This window comes from Pempheris klunzingeri, chromosome 18, assembly GCF_042242105.1.
Source record: "Pempheris klunzingeri isolate RE-2024b chromosome 18, fPemKlu1.hap1, whole genome shotgun sequence".
NCBI lineage: Eukaryota > Metazoa > Chordata > Actinopteri > Acropomatiformes > Pempheridae > Pempheris > Pempheris klunzingeri.
Window position 1 is genome coordinate 12,106,692 of NC_092029.1, and position 22,693 is coordinate 12,129,384.

Here is a 22,693-nt window from a genome sequence, read left to right on the forward strand (position 1 = left end):
GAGGCAGGATGGGCAGAGAGCAGACAGGCTCCCAAAAATCATCCATACTCTGCCACAAACACACAAAGCCACCCACACAAACACACACTTCAGCACGCTCCTGTAGTGCATATTTCTGCCTGTGCGCTGCTAATGACTCTGCGTTTTGCATACAGAGTAAAAGAGGTCTTTGGAGACATTTAGGCGTGTACTTGTTTGTCTCTGATTGCTTTTTGCGTGTTCATACAAACAGATGCTGTAGTGTGTATGCACACTACTGTATCTGTTTCTATGCATGCTCCTTTGGCTGTGAGCACGCTATTAGTTTCATAGCATCATTCACAGTTATGGGTATCACATTCTTGCCTTGGAGCTGCTGATTCAAGGTCTGTCATGTTACACACACACACACACACACACACACACACACACACACTGCTAGAGTTAAACTAAATGCCCCATGGCAAATATAATGCTTGTTCAGTACATCATAAAATCTTGAGAATCTTTACCCCCTGGCACCTAAAATTCATCTGTTATAAACCTTTACCGCACCAAATCCTGATTTGTATATCAAATGTTCATCCCAGCCAGTGATGCCTTTAGTACATTAAAGAAAATGGACCATTACTGTACATCTGTGTCGCAAGCACACGCAAAAAGACTTGACTGCACATACACGGACCATAAAGCAACTGTCTGTGTGTGTGTGTGTGTGTGTGTGTGTGTGTGTGTGTAGAGGACGCAGGGGGGATGTTTAAGCAATAGGAAAGGAAACACCTCATTGATTTGAAAACATCTCTTCAGGGCAGAAACATGTCCTCTCACACACACACACACACACACACACAAACTATGAGTGTATTTAATATGGATAATGAATAAAAGCAAAGGTATGCATCCAGCATACCTATTGGAAGGCTTAACTACATCCACAGACACACGTGTACACTGACACACAGTAGCACAGTGAAGCCCGGAACATCTGGTGTCACCACGGGTGACACTCACTGAGGCAGCCGAGGCGCAGTCACCATGACAGTGTCTCCGCGGCAACATGGCTTGAACAGCCCGTTTACAGCACGCCCATACCGTATGCGGCCTCATGTCACCTTGGCAGAAGTATATGTGTTAATGCAAAGGAGCTTATGTAAAGCTCATTTTATGAGGCTATTTTGGCATCATTATGTACAATTTTTCACATAATCTTACATGATTACTATGTATGGTTGTTCAAGCACTCCAAAAACACGTTCCCGGCTGTACTTCTTCTCCCAAACTCAGTGAGTACATGCAGAGGCTTTCAGTACATGAAAGAACACATCCTCAAACTAACCAAACAGTAGCTTTTTGCGTTAGATCCCCTCTTCCTTTTGACTGGCATTGCCGGCGTCGTGATACACAGCAGGTTTCTTCCAGGTTAAAAAGCTTGCTAGAAAGCAGCTTAAGCAACAGAAACAACCATTATGTGATCCCTCTGTTGCAGTCAAAGGGTTAGTTAAACATTTTGGAACATATAATATGAAGTTTTTGCTGCATCTAGCTTCAAAGTTAGCTTAGGTGAGCATAAAGATTGCAAACAGGGGAAAAGAGCTAGTCTGGTTCTGTTATAACTAGCAAGAAAGCAAATTATTTCACAAAATGTTGAAATAGTTCTTCAAGTTTCTTCCCCAGCCATTTATCTATATAAGCAGATCCTATAGAGATTTAGTCTTGAATAAACTAAAAAACAATTCAAACCAGCACCAGACTGAAATTATTTAGAATCCAAGTCTGAAGTGAAGATGATAGTGTGCAGGCAGTAAATGATTACAAATCTGTACTGTTCTGTACAAAATTATTTGAATTAGCAATGGGAATTTCCATTTGTGTGCACCGGGTGTGGGAAGGCTGTGTCCCCCTGGAAAGGTTACTGTACCAGGCTACACCTGGAGCCCGGGGTCTTGGAACCACTATAAATGGCTTTGACGCTACTAGAGGCTGTGATGCTGCCCTAATAATGCACTGCGGTACCAGCTGAGGACCTCACTCATGCCTTAAAACGCAGTATTCATAAACATACACAGAGGCATGAAAAATTCAAACAAGTATTTACAACAGCTCCAGGGTCCTGAGACGGAGAGTGGGAGAAAATGAAAGGGGACGGAACAGAGGAGGCCTCGGGCCAACATGTTCACGTGAACTATGTGTCATAGTAAGCTGTTAACATTTTACCACTCCTGTTCCACTTCTCCCCGGCTCTCTGTACCCAGTGACCATCTAGCTGAATCAAATCAAACACACACACACACAGACGCTGCCAGTTACAACTATATAAACATACTTGTATATACAGCGCATACATGCACACAAATTATGCCTGTGACCAAACACAGATTCACATGTGGCCTTAGAGCAGTGTCCTGAATGCCTACAGCACTGACTGAACTATAGTGCCATGAAGTTGGTCATGTACTGTAGGATATGTGTTGTCTAATAGTCTTTCCAGTACAGTAGCTTGGGAACAGAGGAGTGAATCATACAAACACAGAGAGCACTGGGCCAGGCCAGCCCTGAGGCCACTGGCACAGCTACTGCAGCTTGTCTCCAAATAGCAGGGCTCAAGGGATGATGACCCCAGTACACACCATATTCTAGCCTCATTACAGCGATCACAATAGAACAGAGGTGAAGCAGGCAGAGCTTTATCTAATAACACTTTCAATAGCACTGTATGTAGATACATAGTCTGCTAGTGTGTGTGTGAATGACAGACAAAGCAGAAAAAAAGCAGAATAATCAGTGGCAATATAACAACAACTGAAAGCCAAACAGTAACAGACCAAACTAAAGCAAGACAAAATTAAGGTAAGGTTAAGATAAAGTTCAAATAATAGGGTGAAAAGATGCACAGTAGAGAGTAGAGAGAAGAACGATGAACAACATGGAGGAAAAAAAGAGAGGTTTTAAGAATTGATTTAAAAGATTCTGCGAACTTCTCCTTCTATCTCCTTGGGTAGGTTGTTCCAAAGTCGGGGTGCCCTGATCGTAAACAGTTAAACCAGAGGAGCCCCATCTGAGGATCTACAGCTAAGAACTGGCTCACATGGGGTCAACATTTCTGCTGTGTGAATTGGGGCCAGACCCAGACGTGCTTTAAAAGTGATCAGTAAAATCCTAGAATCAATTCTGCATCAAACTGGGATCCAGTGAAGAGAAGACAGGGCTGGGGTGATGTGATGTGATGTCACCTGTTAAAAAACCAGTAACAAGCCTACCTGCTGCATTCTGAACTAGTTGAAGTGATGTCCTATAAAAGCTCCGGCTTCCAGCACAGCTCTCTCTTCCCTGCGACCCCTTTTTTGCTTTTCATTTTTGATTCACGACACACATCCACATTTACACTTCTGACAACATACCTCACATCTAAATTGACCTCTCAGCTTTTTTCTTTACCACTTTACCGGGTTATGACAGTAATGCTAATGTAGACGATTCTCACAGTAGTGTTCCACTAATGATACTGGCCTATGACCTAGTTCGAAATGCAGGTCCGACAACATTTTATTTAGTCCACAAAATGTCTTCAAACTTGTGAAAAAAGTTTCCCAAAGCCCAAAGTCCTGTTCAAATGGCTTATTTTGTCAAATCAACAGTTCAAAACCTAAAGATAATTCATTTATGATTAGATAAAAACTGAGAAAAGCACAAATCCTCTCAGTTGAGAAAATACAATCATTTGGCATTTTTGCTTAATAAATTATTTAAACAATTAATCACAGTGGATACATTTTTTAGCCACTCGCCTAATCGTTATAGCACTAATTCCAGTTCATTTAGATCAAGTGCTATCTTCCTCTGATGACAGCATCAGAGGAGAACAGAGGCTTTTCTGTCTGGTCTGCAACCTTATCAGGCCCACAGCTGGCAGAGAGACACGAGGAGAGAGAATCACCTCACACCTCTCTGATCTGCATCAAAGCAAACGGCAGACACACACTCATACACTCAGACAGATACGCAAAGTGAGAGCATCTGTAACAAATTTGAGAATCGATTCCTGGCACTGCTGCCATCTTTAAGACGCAGCATCCCACAGAATGGAGCTGTGAGTGATTGAGGCCCGAACCAAAAGATATCTAAACGTCATTTCCTCAGGCTAATTGCACAGGGCCACAGACTGGATGGAAACAACATGTCAAAGAAAGTTTTGTGGCTCAACAGAGCTGCAGCAGACAGAATATTAAGTTAGATGATGCATGATGATGAGTGCAATTAATCTTGAGGAAACGGAGGTCAGAGCAAAGATGAGAGCAGAAGTGGAGACCTACACACCCATAAGATATCAGGAAAGAGAAGAAAGGTGAGAAAATACACATGCAGATCGATACACATTATCATATACTGTGTGTCACTTGGAACTTTTAAGTATATGTCATTGTATCATTGAAGACATAAATGGAAACTTAGACTGTTAATTTCTCGTACAAGCAACATGTAAAACGTGCTGTAATCTTTACCTGCAATTTGCGGTGTGGAGAAGGGGATACTGAGGAAGTTTAAAATTCCACTAACAGCCTGTGTGACCTTTTGTTTTATGTGAAAGTGGCATAAGGTTACATTTCTAATTCTAATACAAACTCCAGTGTTTTGGAAAGGACTTATCAACCTTTTAGCAACATCCCACCAGAGGTCATGGTTGATTTATTCCAAATGTGTATTTTTACAGGGTCAACACAATGACTTCGCTCAATGTAATTTGAGCAAAAGGAATTGTGTTTAGACATGTAAAGCACATGGGGGTACAGCTCCTTACAGCTGAAATCGATTTTATAACTGAATTACTATTCCCACTTGCTGTACGTATATACATATAGATATTCTTATAAAGTAATGGGGGAAAGTTTGTTTTCTTTCAATCAAGCAACTACTTAAGTTTCAGAGGATGAGATGTATCAACATAGAAAGCCCTTTTCATGGGACAGCTTTGAAATAGAGATGATATGTTGAAATGATGTGTGGATGACCAGGGGGAAAAAGAACCGATATCTAGGTGAAGAGGAGAGAAAGTTACTGTAAAGGTGAAGGACGAAAAGAGGAGAATAGATTTGAGCGAAGAAAAGAGGAAGTTATTGTGTGCCCTTTAGTCAAGAAGAACCCCAGTATCTACCTCTCCATCTCATCACCCACATCTATGCTCTATCTCATCATTATTTGCCCTTTTTGCTTTAATTGGAAACCTTTCCCAGCCACCTCTCTCTCTCTCCTCACTTATCTTCACGACTCCTCTCCTCTGGACCGTCTTCTGCTCTGCCCTCTGTTACCTGCATTTATCCCTCTGTCACCACTCCATTTCTCTCCTCCACCACTCCTCTTCTCTGCATGTCCTTTTCCCCAGGCGAAAGCCCCGTCTCATCTATCCCACTCCTGTCTCCTTTCCGTCATACACTCCCCCTCCCTCCCCTCCCTCCTCCCCCACCACTCACTCTCGCCTTTTCTTCCCTGCAGCCCTGTCGACGAGACGAGACGTCTGTGTGTACCATACACTGATCTCGGCAGACACCTGTTCCACCCTCCCTCCTCCTCTCTTCCTTCTCTGTACACACACACACACACACACAGGAGGGGATGAGGGGAAAGCGTGAAGCAAAACGCTCCAGTGAATAATTTAAGTCTCTACAGCAGGGAACCAAAATGGAGCCTGTCAAGCAGACAGATACATTGAAACAGCAAAGAGACAGGTCGCTCACTACCTGGAGTCCGATACTGTGCCTGAAAATGATAGACTGACTAATGACTCTTTCTTCTCTCATTACATTTAAACCACAATAACCTTTTGGGAGCTAAAATGCTGATTACGCAGCATCCCTCGCCTCACTTGAGTGCTGCAAGGTGAGTCAATAGAGCCCGAGATCAGTCTTGCAGTGCTGGCGATATGAGTTTGAGTCGTACAGAGTTCAAATATTGATCTTTGGATGAGAACCCCCAACCGCATGGCACAAAACCTATGGGGGATGCTAAATTGTGCAGCATTTGAAGGCGAAGAAGAAGGAAAATGCAGGGAATCTTAAGGACATTAAGAGCGGGAGGCGGCATCTGAGGGTGACATGTGGACAGTAACACTCACAGTTCAATGGCTTTGTTCCACATGATGACGTAGCCTGAGAGCGTAAAGGACTCCACATTGACGATGTGGATGTTCCCTCGTTCTGTGCCGATGTACAACCATTTACTCTGGAAGGGCAGGTGGCAGAAAGTTATCCTGTGAAGAGAAGGAGAGGAGACACGAGTTCAAGGAGTGACAAAGAAAGACAGAGGAGAATAACAGAGGAGGGGACGAGAAAGGGTGGACAGACCAGGCAGAAAGATACAGGCAGCCGAGAGACAGAAGCTTCTCGAAAATCACTCAACATCCCATTATAACGAGATAGAGGAGAGAGACAAATTATGCAAAACTTTGAGGGGATTATTTACCACTCCATCAGGTCGAAGCAGTCGAGATGAGAGTGGCAAACCAAAGAGATTTTTGAGTCATTCAATCAGCCCTTTTTCTCCAGACATACGGGATACATGAGGGCAAAGACACACCCATAATTCTCCTGTTTTCATCATCACACCCCCCCAACTCCTCTTTTCATCCATCCATCAGACTTAAGTTTAATGTGAGGTTATAAACCCTTCCCTCCTTAACTGTGGCTATCCATTCATCTTCTCATCCCTTTTTCATCACTTTGTTCTTTCATCCAACCTCCAATCCATCTGAGGAATAATAATGTACAACCTTGGTAATCCAGCTTGCAAATATTTCAAGGTCATCCAGCTACTCCAGAGTGATCCTTTTGATTTTGCACGGTGGTTTGAGCTACACTTCTTGGATCTATAAGATAAAGCCCCTCGGTTCATCAGCTGGGACACACCAGGCAAGTAGGAAGGAAAATACAGTTGTATCCATTTCTTTTGACAGCACTGTCTACTTTGTCCATTATTTCCAACAGGAAGGACCCTACATTTGTGGCAGATTCACTCAGGTTTAGCAATGGAATCACTAGTTAGTGGTATATTCATGTACTTGTAGGAGAAAGGGTTTAACAGAGACATTACACTACACTGTATAGATATCTGTACAGTTGATGCACAGCAAAACCCAAATCTGTGTGAATATGTCCTTGCAGTGACTTTGAGAGTCTCTCCTGTGTGTTTTAATGCTCAGAAAGCTAGCAAAGCCCCCCTACCCCCACCCTCTCTCTCACTATCTGGTTCTATCTCTCACTGTTGCTCCAGGGTTGTGTTGAGCGTAGCAGCTCCTACTATAACATGGACACACACAAACACACACACACACACACACCTTCCCTCTCTGCCCCAAAGCTCTGCTCAAAAACATGAATATATTCATATTTTGTGGAGAGGCATCGGGCTACTTGACATAAATCTAATCCACACAGTCCAAAGTGTGCGGAGAGGCACAAAACAGCACCTACATACACTACCATATATTTACATACAGCAGGAATATGATCTGGCTGAATCAAATTTTGAGTCGCACATGCTCATTTAAGTCTCATCTGACCAGGCAAGTTGACTGAGAGCGAGATGACTTCTCTTGCTATTCCCTCTCCTCCAAAATATTTTTATATTCACTAATAATTTGCTTCGATAAAATACATTTTGGATGAAACATAATTGCTGTCTAGATAATGTTCACTGCAGATGTTTTTCTAAAACAGGAAGTGTGAAACCGCACAGAAGTCACAGGGACTAGTTTGGTGGATGGAGACTTATATCACTGCAAGAGCATGAGCTGACTTACTAACTTACTTCTGGACAGTTGATCACTGAGACGCTCACACTCATACAGACTCACTTAACCAGGCAAGATGACTAAGAGCTACATGACTTTTCATGACAACTTGTGGCATCTTTACCTCCAGTAGGCACACTGTCTACTGGATTTAATGTCCTTTTTCATCTGCACAAACAAATGCGCCTCATCTATGCATATGAGGGCTGGATGTGTTGATTTCAGGAAACAATTTTGTAAAACACAAACAGTGTGTGCATAAATGTCTATTTGTCTCTGTATTTATGTGTCTGCACATGCTTGTGTTTGTACATTTGCATGTGTACATGGTTCCAAGCAATTGATATCAATTCATGTAATCAAAGCGTAACATATGTAAATGTATGTCGCCTAGAAATATGTTTGATCTGTGTGTGAGCTAACAGATAAAGTGCTCCGAGAGCCTGAGTGAGAGGTCCAACTGAGAGGCAGTGTTAGGAGCATAATTATATAAATTAGTCTACAGTTTAGAGGTGTGTGTCCGTTTCTGTGTGTGTGCTCGTGCAGATGTAAATATGCACCTGACTGTTTGCGCAAGTGTACTTATGTGTGTATCACTGTGTTCACACTTGTTGTGCACGCACAAGTCTCCTGGTGAAATCTCCAGCTTCAAGTGGTCACGACACACAAAGGCAGTTGCCAGCTTGCAGGCTCAGGGCCAAAGCCATTGCCTCAGAAATAACAGACGCCTGCTGCACACACGACTCTGAGGCTAGCTGCACTGTGGGCTAGAAGTATGAGAGAATGGTTCGCTGCAAATCAATTAGGGAGAAGGGGTGTTTCAGAAAAATCATCATTTGCAATCCATGGTTTTATTTGATGTTCCTATCAGAGACGATCACTGCCGCAAATTGAGCAATCTGTACCTGCCAGTCATGAAAAAGACACCAGTTTGAATCCTTTGATCCAACCCGCACTGATCTTACGATACCTCCCTTTTTCTGAACGTTTATTTAAGTGCCCTTGAGCAAAGTTCTGCACTGTACACTAACTGCTACATTGCTCACTAGACAATAACGTGAAAACATGATTTGACTCCTGTAATGAGTGTGTCATTGCTGCAGTAAAACAGTAAGAAGATGCATGTTTCACGGACTGAGCTTTAATTATGTGCAAATGTAAAGTATCCAAACACATCAATTAAAGAATTATGCTGGTGTGGTGTTACATCATCTGCCAAATGTTATTGTCTAAAGGGATCAGAAGGCAAAGTTTTAGAGTTATTAAAAGTAGACATTCCTTTCAGTATTGTTTGGAATTGGTGATTCAGACAAAGATGCAAATAACAACTACAAAGAAAGTTGATTAAGTGTCGGAATGACCTTGAGATGTTAGAAAGATTGCCCATCAACTGCTGAAATAAGAAAAAACAATTTAGATTGAAGTCAATGACATACAGTATCCATTTGGCAAAGCTCCAGACTGGATGGAGGAGTCTGTTCTAATCTGAGAGGCCAGAGACCCCAATCTACCCACAGGGTCTCAATTAAGAGAATCTAATCTGATAACAGTTCACGGACACAAACACACACACACACACACATTTTCTATCATTACAACACATCTCTCAAGCACTTTCACACTCTCTCTCCCATATCAAACACATAGAACATCTGCGAAAAACCAATCCAAGCCTGTGCCTTAATTGTAATTAAAACAACACAGAAGTAAATTCACCTTCACACCATTTTAATATATGCATTTTCACGGTTTGATGTTTAAGTTAGAGAGAAAAGGGGCACAGGAAAAAACGTACTGGAGGGAATGAATCCTGGATCAACAACCCAGCAGAAACCTTAATCAGTCAAATATCTCTAAGTAAACTCTAATCGACTGAATTATTTCGTTTTTCATTCAAGTTTATTTAATTGATGCTCTACCAATGTCAACAAACTAAGTAGAAATTTTAAGGTTTTAATGTATTTTTCAAAAAAATACTTGAAGACAGACTGACTCCAGCTGGGATTAAACATGAGATTCAGGCTATTCAAATTCCAATATTAAGCGACTGATCAGCTTCCACAAGCAGAGTCTTGAGGATCTCCGGTCCAATATGTCAAGAGCACAATGAGTTATTGTTCCGATAGAAACCCAACTATCTAAAAAACCCAATTACCTAAAAACCTTAACTAAAAGTAGAGAGATCACCTCTCATTTGTGTTGCATGTGTACTGGTGTGTGTGCATGTACATGCGGTGACCGCGGCTACCCCCTCTTATTATCTCCCATTATATCACCTTGCATTGAAGATAGCATCCACATCTGCAGTGCATTCCTGCGAGGCCATGAGGTGACGAGAGCATCCTACGCCAGAATGACTCGGCAGGATTTCTTCTTGCGCTCCCTCCATCCCCACACTGCTACCCACAGACTGACTCACTGCTCTCTGGCTGAGGCCCAGTCTGTCTCAACTCCTCCTCTCCTTCCTTCTCTCCTCTCTCCTACTGCCTGTGATCTGATGTGAATGGATGCTGACGCCCGAGGGCTTTCTGCAACACTGCTTTCACCCATCAACTCAGATTCTGATCAGGGGAAGGAAGGAGAGAAGAAGGAGGGAAGGTGGGAGAGAAGGATCTGTTTGGAGTATTGGAATGGGCCCTTAGGAGATGGGATAGGTAAATGTAGGAGATAAATGTTTTAAAAGATACCTATTTTCGGTGTCTGTGTATAAACCTGGCAACAGCAAAGATGAAATAACACTGCAAATTATTTACATTCTTTTATGCTAGTTGTCTTTGGTAAAGACATCTTTAGTGAGCTGTGCCTAGTGAATGTCAATTCACAAACTGAATAGTTCAACGTTATAAAATAAACACATTTAATAATCTTCTCACCTAAAATCAATACTCATGGATGCAGCTGGAACCAGGATGCGATTATTAGCTACCGGAAACATTTAACAGAAATGTAAAAGCAACAATTTGCGGATTACTTCTCAACGTTCGGTTAGCCGGTGACCTGCAGAGACGCTGCACAGAAGTGCAGGTTGGACAAATAAGTTGGTGTTCATTACACTACGCAAAGCCTTCTACAACCACAAACTGTCAAGTTTACATTCTTTTTTGTGTATAAATGACTTAACTAACTCACTAATGACATGTATCATGTTATTTAGCAAGTTTTACAGGTGTTGGTAGCCATAGAGTTTCTGACTCTGGTACGGTACAGAGCACAGTCTGAGAGAGAGATTTGTGGCAGGAGGGCAAAGAGGAAACATAATTTGCCACAGTTATTGGACTCACAATCATCTGTTTGAAAGCTAACTTGTTAATTAATGATGTTGGATGAGTCAAACGAGTTACACCAAGACCTAGGAGGGGGCTGAGTTCTGTGCGCAGGATAAAGATATAGAAGACTTCCATGACTGGATCATGTAACAAAAAAAGTACCTTTTCTGTTTTTATTGCTTTTTATTGCTTGTTTTTAACGTCATTCTGATGGTTTTTTTGTGCGTACATAAAGCACTTTGAATTCCTTTTATGTTTGAGATATGATTCATAAAGCTGCCTTGCCTTGCCTATTGTTGAACACTGCAGAGAGCCAGGCTTGCCGTTTCACCCTGCTTCCAGTCTTTATGCTAAGCTAATTCACTCTGGTCTCTAGCCTCATAGTTTATTTATATTTGATAAATGTCACAAAATTAGAACTATTCCTTAATATAAAGGTGAATACTAATCCAACAAACCATTTCAGTAAATCTCTGAGGTTAATAATGTACCTAGAAGTATACTGGGTGGTTTAAACACAAGTGTTATTTGGCTTGTGACAGGGTGTTGTTTCTTCCGTTGCACCCCGTTAGGGGGCTGTCGTGGCAGTTCTGGTTGGGTGACTGTCCTTTTGTTGATGGAGGAAATGGCTGCCTTGTCCTCTACACCCTGACAAGCTAAAGTCAAGCTTTGAACAAACAGAGAGGAGGAAAAACAAAAGAGCAAAGGTAAAAAGTGGGAGATGGAATACAGTGGCAGGGGCTGACTTAGTGTTGATGGGTTTAAAGGCAGCCCCGTAATATCTAGTCTGCTTTTTGGCTTCACTTCAACAGCCAGTACTGTGCTCAGATGACACTTAAAACATTGATCCTCTAACAGGCATTTGGAAATGTAGCCTGATGTTATTTCTCATGGCTACTATAATAAAAAGCCTAAACAACAAAGGTGTGCACACCCTTTATAAAAATAAACAAAGCCAAGAGGTATTTGTAGCCTTTAGACCCAGAGGAGATCTTAAAAGCTCATCAGAGTGCAAGACACTTGGCTAAACCGTGTGATAGGAGAGTTGAAATAAGATGGGCCCAACAAAACCCTGATGGTCCCATTAACGTTGGAGGCTGCTCCTTTGGGGCAGCTATTATAACAACAGCTATGGAGAATCGTAGTTGAGTTGTGTATCAGTTCAGAGACAGGGAAAATGGAGTGCAAACACTTGAACATAATTTGATACCAATGTAAGATACAATTACCTTTCATATAGAGCATTTCATATGCACCGCTTGAATAAAGAGGTAAAAAAAAATGCTTCCAAGTAGGATATTGTTTCTATTCTACAATGAATCAGCAAAGCCATAACATTTGTTATAGCACATGTTAAAAATTGACTCCTTCCAAGTCAATTAGTAGACAAGTAGTCTGAAAATATGTTACATGCATGTCAAGAGGTGCAAGTTGATCACACATTAAGAAAAAAAAGGTATTATCTAAATGACTTTACTCCCCTTGATCCCTCTATACCTGCTTACTAAAACGCCCACTGTGCCGTGCCAAAAGACACAGGAATACCTCCGACAGACAGGCTGGTATGTCACAATGCTAAAAGGCAAGACATACAAGTATCAATGAAACCTGAAGGTGCATACAGAGCAGAGTGGCTTTTATTCTATGAGATGGCAAAGCTTCCCTGTGAACTGTTGTAAGGTGCTCAGAAATGCTCAGATCAACTAGGAAGGCTGTCTTACTCTTGTTACTCATTCCTCCTTCTCCTTTTCTTTCCATTCAATTCAATTACTTACTCCCTTTCTCAAATTCTTTTACTCCTCCTCCTCGCAATTCCCTTCTTCTGCTTCTTCCACTCCCTCCCACTGCTTTAGTTTGACTTTCCTGTTCCAAATGTCTCAAGTGACTTTGCGGCTCCTCCTTCCCGTCTCTTGAGATGCAGTCACTCCGATCCTCTCTCTTGCTGTGTCTTGAGGTTGTTGCGTTGGACGTCGGTGCTTACTAAATGTCAGAGGCGGTCAAGCGCCTCCGCAAGAACACAACGCGCCCTAAAAGGCGCTGCCGGCCACCTGTCCATCACATCAGCACTGTCTCAGATCATTGGCTCTGACGTTTAACCCATTCACCACTTTTCACAGTGACAGATCACTGCCCAATGATATGATTGGCCCTGATGGGTAATCACTGCATCTGTGATTGGAGGAGACAGTGGACACCAACTTCCTTGAGGTGAGGTGATTCTGCAGGTCTCATCTCAGAACTTAGACACAATTTGCTAATAATTTTTTTCCATCTGAAATCTGACATTGGAAGGATGATTTCATGGTTGTTTTTGCAAATTTTTGTCAATTACAGAAGTCACTGTAAAATGACTTTTTCAAAGCATAGTGCTTATCTTTAGCTTGATTCAATCTCTTTCAGTAGACCAGTTTTCCATTTCAATGTGTCACAATTAGCATTTTGCAAGATTTGATTATTTACTTTTATCTTTCTTGAAAAATGATGTGGTCCTCACGAACTTTGTGTGTTGGTGCATTTGAGGAGAGTCTGAAATTTGCAATATGAGAACAAACTGCTGAACCTTTTCATATAAGGAGGAACAATATTCATCACAATATTCTTTTCACAACATATGCACAGATGACAGATAGGTTGTCCTCTGGATCAGATTCTCATATACTTTAACTAATGCAATGCTTTTTTGTGTGTCTGCCAAATTCTTTCATATTGGATTGGCCTTGATGTACTATAGCACCAAGGAGAGCACTGAAAATGGTCTCCGGTGCCAACTATATAACCACATGGAATAATTCTTTTTTTGGATAGTGGATAGTCGTGAGGTAAGAGGACATCCAAGGGTAGAGAGAGGAGGGATGACGTGACAAAAAGTTGCAAATCGGTGAAATTGCTAATTTGAGACTAGTATGTTAAACACCTTATTGTAGCCACTGACTCAACTGTGACAAAAAAGGGCAACAAGATCTGCACTGTATGTTGTTTATCATAAGTTCATTTCCCATATCTGCTAGTTGATTTCCACAGCATCCTGGCTTTTTTTTATGATGAAGATTAACTGTATTTCTCACAATGATTATCAAATGAATCTGAATCCTCAGAATATCGGTTTTAATTTCACACACCAGCCACCATCTCAAAGAGGGTGTGTGCATGCGTTTGTGTACTTTTACACATTTGCACAGTGTGTACCCTTGAGTGTATATAAAAACCTGCTTGTAACCCTCAGTTATTTGGGTGGATTCACACCTGTGCCCCAGTAATGGGAAAGCCTAAAAGGAAGAGAAAGTGACCCAAATAATGAGTGTTCAGCTCGAGCCCAACAGAGAGTATCAGACTCACTGTCACCTCCTTTGCCCTGTGCACAGTTTTGCAGGCGCGCAGACACATTTGCCAAATGAAATGCCGTCTGTTTGCATACAGTATGACAGTCAGTGAAAACTAACAGTTCACACAGGCGGTAAACTGTGACACTGCCTCTGCTCAGAAGGACGCAGTTCATGTTGCACTGAAGTGGGTGTGAGGGCCTAATTGCGGGGGGGAGACAAGAGACAAAGGGGAATGGAGAGGAGGAGGAGTGGTAGGGATGAACACATTGACTTAGCAGACCATCTCTCTCATCAGTAACAGTTTTGTGTGCATTTCTTACCTCTCTCTGTTGAACTTAAGAGAGTGGAGGATGGCTGGTCTCTTCTGCCTCAGGTTCCACAGGTGAACACTGTCGTCAGCCAGAGCGCTCACCAGCGCTCCCTGTCACAACAGAAGGGGCATTTCAGTTCATATTCTAAGAACAACATACAAGAAAAAGACTTCAAAGAAAACACAGGTAACGCCATTGAAATACATGTAAGACAGAAATGAGAAACTAATTTATCTACAGACTGCACATTCTCTCTGTGAGCGTGACACATATGAGTCAATCCAGATTCCCTGGAAACTTTAAATCAGGCAGCTTTCTCTCAGGTAACGATGATGATTCATAAGATGTATATGAGTGTATGTGTGTGTGTGTATGTGTGTGTGTGTGTGTATGTGTGTAGGAGGCAATAAAAATTATCTCGATCTCCCTGAGGGTTTGTTTGAACTGCTGAGTCACAGTCACACAGACACTGACGCACACACAAACACACACGACTAAGCATGAAATACTGAATTTCTCATAAATATGAAGTAAATCAAAACTCCTGTTTTTTTTCCATATGAATCAGAAAGCGCTGTAGGTGTTCAATACTCATAGCATGCTTCCAGTCCGTCAGTCAACATTTCACAAAATGCTGAAGAATTTTCACTGTAGCCTCTTTGCTGCCTATGGTAGCTTAAAATGGCATATAGACAGAGCCGCCTGGTTTAGCAGCAGCAATCGCTGAAATGAAGGTTTGGGTGAGTGTGGCTTGATTCATGTCTGTGTTTTCCTGTGATTTAACCTCTAAAACCCCACCTGTGTCCAAGGTTATGGTTTATGATTGCATATTGGCCTCACAGTTCTTCTGTTTTAAGGATTCATGTTAGAAAAAAAAGCCTTACCCTCACCCTGGACACCAACAACAACTATAAGTTATGTAGTATAACATAGTTCACATGCAACACCCAGTGTAATGTTGATAGCATGTTTTAATACAGCCGACACTTTCAACACTGATGCAGATCAAATTCAACAAAGTTCCTGTGCACCAGTCTTATAGCATATTACTAAACTTAGCAAACATTCCTAATTTCCCGGTTGGATGAAAGGAGAAGTAAACAAGACTAGAGGCCAATTCTTGACAGTTTAAAAGGCTAAATGCTGTGAACACATTAGTACCCAGCACTGATGCCAGGGGAACCTGATGAAATGTCTCTTCTGCGAGGTACGGCTGCATAATGTGTTAAAACACTGGAAGAGTGGAGGGAGATAAGCAGGTCAGGGAGGTGGACTTACTTTCACACAGTCAATACAATCATCCATACACCCTTCCCCACTCGGCGCACAGCAGGAACTACTTTTTGAAAATTGTACGGCATGAAATGCGATTACAAGGGATGAGCATTCATGAATCAGCCCATAAGTCTTATTAAATGACATACAGCACTCTCGACTTTTTTTACAGCACGAAGTGGAATATTGGAGGATAATAATTTTTTCTTTCAATACCGTTATTACCTGTCTTTGGCTGTGTAAGACAGCACTGGTCTTAATGGTGAGTAAAGATGCCTCACTGGAGTAATAAAGGAATGTGCTGACTCCAGCATTTCTTGGATGTTTTTGAGACCTACCTCATTGATGAGAAACTGTAGCTGGATGACGGCCGCTCCACTCTCGTGTTGACAGTAACACTCCACACCCGGACGACCAAACCTGAAAGGTTCTCTGTCAAGGAACATACAGTATCACCAAAGCCGTGTTTCACCAAACCACTAGTTTTTGTTTCTTCAGGCAGCCTTGTATACACTGTACATGCATGAGCTGTCCTTTTTTGTTTTTCCAAATGCGTTGCTGCCTCAGCATTTGTAGGTCATTTGCTCCTCGCTACACCTGATTCAAAAGGTCATGACATCTGTTACCCGGTTACCTGCTGGAAGGAACATGTAATATCCAAAGTGACATTTTTATGGTCTACCAACAGAGCTTGAACATATTCATCACCTACAACGAGGAAAGATTGTCACATTGCAGTACTTCCCCCTTTCTGACTCCCTACATGCTTGTGAATCACATTCCTTTCTTGAAAATATTGTAATTATTCATCACCTCATTGTGTCCCCTACAATTATACGCCATAGGGCTCAGTTTTAACAGAGGAGAATAAAAGTATTGGAACAAAGGCATTTAGGAGCCAAATATCACGCACCACATGTAATTCAGGTGTTCAGAATGACTTGGAAATACTGAAACACAGAGATGATTGCAGTTATACAGACATAGTAGTATGAAGTATGTGAGGAATATGATTAAATAAAGTCATAACAAAACAGGGGCAGTAACAGTGGCAGTGCTGCAGCAAAGGGAGGAAACTAACAGGATTGAGGTTGAGAAAATAGAAGGGGGGGGATTTAGATATTCAAACATACAGAAAATGAATCAGCGGGGAAGAGGTGGATATTATGTGAGCAGATGAAAAAATAATAGTAGGGAGGGAGAGAGCGCAGGGATACGGTTAAACAGAGATCAACAACTCTGATAAAAGATGCAGAGGAGAGAGAAAACCGGCAGAGAGGGGCGGAAGGATGGAAGCGGGAGGGAAAAAAAGAGAGAGAAAAAGGGAATGGAGAACGTCCTGACAGAGAATAACAAGGCTCTCTTCTTTGGGAGAGTAAATGGGTAAGCTTACTGATTATATCCATTCATTCTTCCCATGACTCTAAGGACTAAGGTGGGGGATGGCAATTTTTCATATAGGGGGCACATAGAGGTGTAACACCCTGAGGATGACACGATTGCTCATCATTAGTGTGTGTGTGTGTGTGTAAGGTGGGGGTTTATGTGTTCCTACATGTGACCGGCCACTGTAAATTGCCTGCAGAGGTATTCAACTAAAACACAGGTTGAAGCATGCAGTGACTTAAAAATACAGATTCATCAAACATTATAAGAGGATCTTTTGTGCAGCTGCATAGAAAACACATAGAAAACAGAGAGAATGGCTGGAAAAGACTGATCAGGAAGAGATGTCCCTTTAAATAACCATTAAGTTGAAAAAAAACCAGCATCAAATGCTGGTAATGACAATGGCCGCAACAACAGAACAAGCCGAGCCCACCAATAATCAAGTCCTCCTCTCCCACGGTGCAGACTGCACCTTCGGGCCCTCAGCCAGGCACTGGTGTAATTTATTAAGCTGTAATGCATGTAATCATTCCTGAGGTGTGCTGTGACCATCCCAATGAATAAAGCCTGCCCATTAACAGAGCCAGCACCGCACACCTTGTTTCTCCGCAGCCAAAAGCCTTTAACTCATCCTACACATATTTTTTTCATTTGGGCTGAATAGACGGCAAGGTGTTTATAAGTAAATAAACACATCTATCTTTTTCCCCTCTTCTTCACAGTCCGCTATATTAATCTCCATTCAGTCAGGGCTGTGCTCAAAGCTGCTATAATCAATATTTTTATATTAACAATGGATCAAATCACTATGTGTAAATGAAAGGGGTCGCTCGTAGTGACTGATAATGTCATTAGTGGGTGAAGCATTATGTATCACTTTGGTGACTTTCAGCTCATTATTTTTACGCTATTTTGGTTCACTCTCACCGCTCTCACCAGCATTGATGCAATATTTCAGATGCAGCAGTATCTGTTTACAGCAGTTAAATAAAACTCTAAAAACTCACTGCAAACTACCTGACCAGCATTAGATGGCAGGAATGGCAAACATAGTGGCTAAAGAAACACATATTCTATGGACTCCATGGACTTACTGTACATACTGTATGTAAACAGTATACAAGTATTCTTCTTCTGCTGGATGTGGAAACAGAAATTGTTTAGTAACACGTCGAATAATTGTGACTTCACAATCGTGATTATCTACTCAGTGCTTTAAAGCACTCAGGAAGCTCTAAATGATATAAAGTCTGAGAGACTCATGTTCCTCAATCCAAGCAGATTTATCAGAAAGCGCTTGTTGCTGCCCAATCAGTGCAGCCTGAAAAGCTGCCCCCTTAACTCTTAAGGTGGAATTAGGTTTATCCTCCCCTTCTTGTAAAGGCAATTAAAGGTCTAAATCTCTGAGGCAGTGATCCCCTGACCAGGAAAAGTCTACCAGCTCCACCGGATTTCAGCCAATAAGCCCCAGGGATGTTGAGCAGACACTGGGAGGACGTCACCAAGTGATGATCAGCATCTTCCCATATATGACATCTGAGTCAGTAGCCACAATCATCTGGGCGGCTTGGCCTCAAAAGCTTGAAACTAATGCTCACCAGTAACTCTGACCCTCAGTGAACCTTCGAGACCTTAAGTTCTGCCTCATTCTTCTTCAGATCCCTTGAATGTAATGGAGGTGTAATGTTCTCCTAAACGAACATTATATGGGATCTATAGGAAGTAGAGTAGAGGTGGAAGGTGGCAGCCTTCAACCTTTACATTTTTGGCATAAAGCTTTCACACAGTCTCATTATGTGTGGAAAGGGAAGCAACCCTACTATGCAACATAATAAGGCTTCTGCCAGCCTCTCACTGTCAAATGTGAGCTTCAAATGAAGCTGTATCATGGATGCCAATAGAGGAATATTCAAATGTGAATATAAAACATCTTCCTTTTCTAATGCTGTCAGGTGTGACTGAAAACCTGAAATGCAACTAGAAGTTTCTATAGTGTGAACACTGAGATGATGTGCATTCTTCAGCTAGCTTGAAACTTGCTGTTTGGTCACTGTGACAATGCTCAAGGGTAACTGTTGCTGTGCGTTTGTAGTATATAGCCAAAGCAGATGGACCAATGATTCTGACAAGACGAGTCTGACATGAGAGGCGTTCAAAACAAGTGTAAGTGTCCAGTGAGACCTCATAGACAAAGTACGAAATACAGTTCAATAATACGCTCAAAAAAATATGTGGAGTTCCAGAAGATCACTGCTGCACTCAGTACTATGTGTGTTTTTAATTTATTGCAGTGAACAAGGCTGAGTATCAGAGAGAGGCTAAAAAGCTCATCAGCACGCACCAAATCACTGTCACGGCCAGTGGATAAGCACAGAGGACCCCAACGCTCTCTCCACTTGACCTGGTACGGCCGTGATCCTTGAGGACACTGCTGCTGGCTGAACTGTCACAGACTTGAAGAGGGACACTAACGCCCATGTAGGTCAAAATGTGCAAGTAAGGGAGAGCAAGCTTAGATCAGCTCATTTAATGAGGATCATAATGTACGATATGCCTAAAAGCTTTAATTAGGTTTTTTTTTTTTTTTTTTTCATTGTCTCTAAGCTCAGAAGGGGAAAAGTGATGAGAGAGGAAGTGGTGCCCGTGTCGATGCCGTCTCCCAAAACATAAGAAATAGTCTACCACCTTGAAGTGTCAATTGAATAACTGATTGTACATGAAGCTAATCACTGGAGCTGGCTATTTGTCCTCATAAACTTTGGAGAAATTGATCTGCACTAAGTCAATAAGTGCTCATTAAAGAGAGTGTGAACTTAACATGAACAACCAAAATGCAATAATTCTACTTTTTCTAATCAAGCTAAAACATTAGGTTACCACACTGAGTAAGAACAGAAATTATATTTGGACACATTTTCTTAATGCCTAATGGTTTTCTAAACAGGTACTAAATATCACAACTCAAAATTATCCTTTGTTTCCAATAAATCGGAGGTCGTCTGAGACAATAAAGCCTCTGCACACACTGTTTGTTTCATCTGTGCTTGGAAGTCTGTTGATCATCCTTTTGCTGTGTACCAGTGCCTGTGTGGTCAAGATGCTTTAGGCCTGGCGACAGTACAGTCCATCTAACTCAAAATGAATTAATCGAAAACTCTTTCCTAATGTTGCCTGGCAACCAAATCTTCCAGAGCCTCAGAAAGAGAGAGGGAAGGATTTAAGGTTGTGCTTTTTCAACTGCTCTCATTGCCTTCTCTGAAGAGAGGCAGCCATCCCACAAGCACATTATCATGAAGCACACATACACGCTGACACAGACGTGATTATGAAAACATCCTGCGAAATAAATTCAAACCATCAAAGAGGGAAAACTGGCTTTTGTTCATGTTCCAAGTGAATGTTGCCATAATAATTATCATAAAAATGCAGCAGGTCACAACGTGGCATTGAATCGAATGAGAGAAGACTTAGCTTCTATGTATAAAGAGGTGTGCAAAGTATTTGGCCACGGACTGGATTTCACCACAAATGACTTAGTAGTAACTCTAGTAGACTCCTGCTCCTTATTTCTCTCTTTACATTTACATACTTCGAATTAAGAGACACTCGTGCATGCAGAATAGTTTACACTTCATATAAGGAGACTGGTAACTTCATGTGTTCCCTAGTAAAACATAAGAGTTGGTGCATCAGGATGGGAACATGCATTCATTCACATTTTCTTTGCAGAGTCTCTGGAAATTTGGTTAAAATTTACATCACATTTGAATATACACTTGACTATTGATCCTTCTTCTTTTATGTTCACCAAATTACTTGAAAAGTTCATAGCACAGGTTTTTGCTGCTCCTATGTTTAACTATGTTTATCTAAGCAGTTAACACTGGTTGAATCAGACTGATTATTTTTAAGTTACTGTCTAGGAAAGATTTAGAATAATTAGAACATAATGACAACAGTAATTTGTAAATCATTTATTATTCGCATAGCCAATTATTTAACAATTCTTAATAATGGCTTGTTAATTCACGCTTCTAAAGGTTTACGATTAGTTTTATGGTAAACCAGCAAATTATATCTTAATCATTTGCAAATGACCATTAACTAATGACCAAAAATAACACACATTATTATATAATGCAACTAGAAAAAGGACCACTCCATCTTAAAAGCAATTCTCTCTCTGTGTTATTTATTTGAAAGCTCTTTGTGCTGCTCTTTGCTGGTAATTCAATCTTTACCCAGTACATGAAAGCTCTTACATTTGTTTTTGTAAACCTCCGGCACAGGGCAGCTGTTTACCACTGTTGTGTCAAAATGTGTTTCCTATAAAATACATGTTTCCTCTGGCTGTGTGTCTTTGCCTCGATTTCACGCCAGGGTGGGAAATAACATAACTTCAATTTCTGTGGGTTGTTTTCACATCATTGACTTTTGACATGGTATAACAACATTTACAAAATATTTCACAGGATTCAAGAAAGAAAGGCTGGACAAGAGTGCTCATAATAACAAAAACAACACCTATTTCATCTACATTTTAATGTAATCTTGTAATCAATGTTATGGTTTTATTATTTATACTTATTTTATTAATTATTGTCATTTTCAATCATATTATTCTTTTTTGTTTTCAACATTTTACTGATGATCATTTTATTCTCTTTTATTCTAAGATTTTACTATGCCACTATCATTTATTTATTGCTTGTATTGTCATTTATTATTTATTTTTAACCCGCCTCTCGCCCAAAGTCAGCTGGGATTGGCTCCAGCCCCCCTGTGACCCTGAAGGATAAGCGGTACAGATAATGGATGGATGGATGGATGGTCTCATTTTTTACATACTACATTTTGTCAGTCATTTGTAAAGCACTTTGAGTTGGATTTTATTTGTTTGAAAGGTGCTTTATAAATAAAGTTTGATTGATTGACTGATTAATCTAACATGATCACACTTTTTATGAACCTTGAACCAAATAGAAGGTGCAATAACCTGCATGTTATTGCCTGCAAGCTAATGCACCTGCATGTATTCATTGAAAGCATTCTACCCACAATATTCCCAAGAGCAAATCATGCTGATGAATCTGGAAAAATCTTCAAATCATGTCCTCATACGCAAAGAAAGTGATTTTTATTTTGTTATACTGTTATGCAGAGCCAACAGTGTGTGTTGTGAATATTAATAGATGTCGCATTACTGGTGACACTATGATTGACTAGTGATGTCAAACTGCTTGACAAAAATGTTCCATCCAAGGTTTCCGAGCACTATAAATGTCAGAATGCCAAAATAAACCTTAAAAAAATCTGTACCTGACCTTTCCTGACTCTTAAAATGACACGCATCGCTTTACAAGAAAAGTT

General features: G+C 41.1%; 1 protein-coding gene across 1 annotated transcript in view; it reads right to left on the minus strand.

The window, feature by feature from the left end:
• stxbp5a (syntaxin binding protein 5a (tomosyn)) overlaps nucleotides 1-22,693 on the minus strand; it is an 82,616-nt gene that overhangs the window by 32,029 nt on the left and 27,894 nt on the right. Inside the window, exons 3-5 of the mRNA XM_070849416.1 lie at nucleotides 16,273-16,354; nucleotides 14,669-14,769; nucleotides 6,086-6,220 (exon numbers count right to left, since the gene is read on the minus strand). Coding sequence (XP_070705517.1) covers nucleotides 6,086-6,220; nucleotides 14,669-14,769; nucleotides 16,273-16,354 — 318 coding nt within the window. The remainder of the gene's footprint in view (nucleotides 1-6,085; nucleotides 6,221-14,668; nucleotides 14,770-16,272; nucleotides 16,355-22,693) is intronic.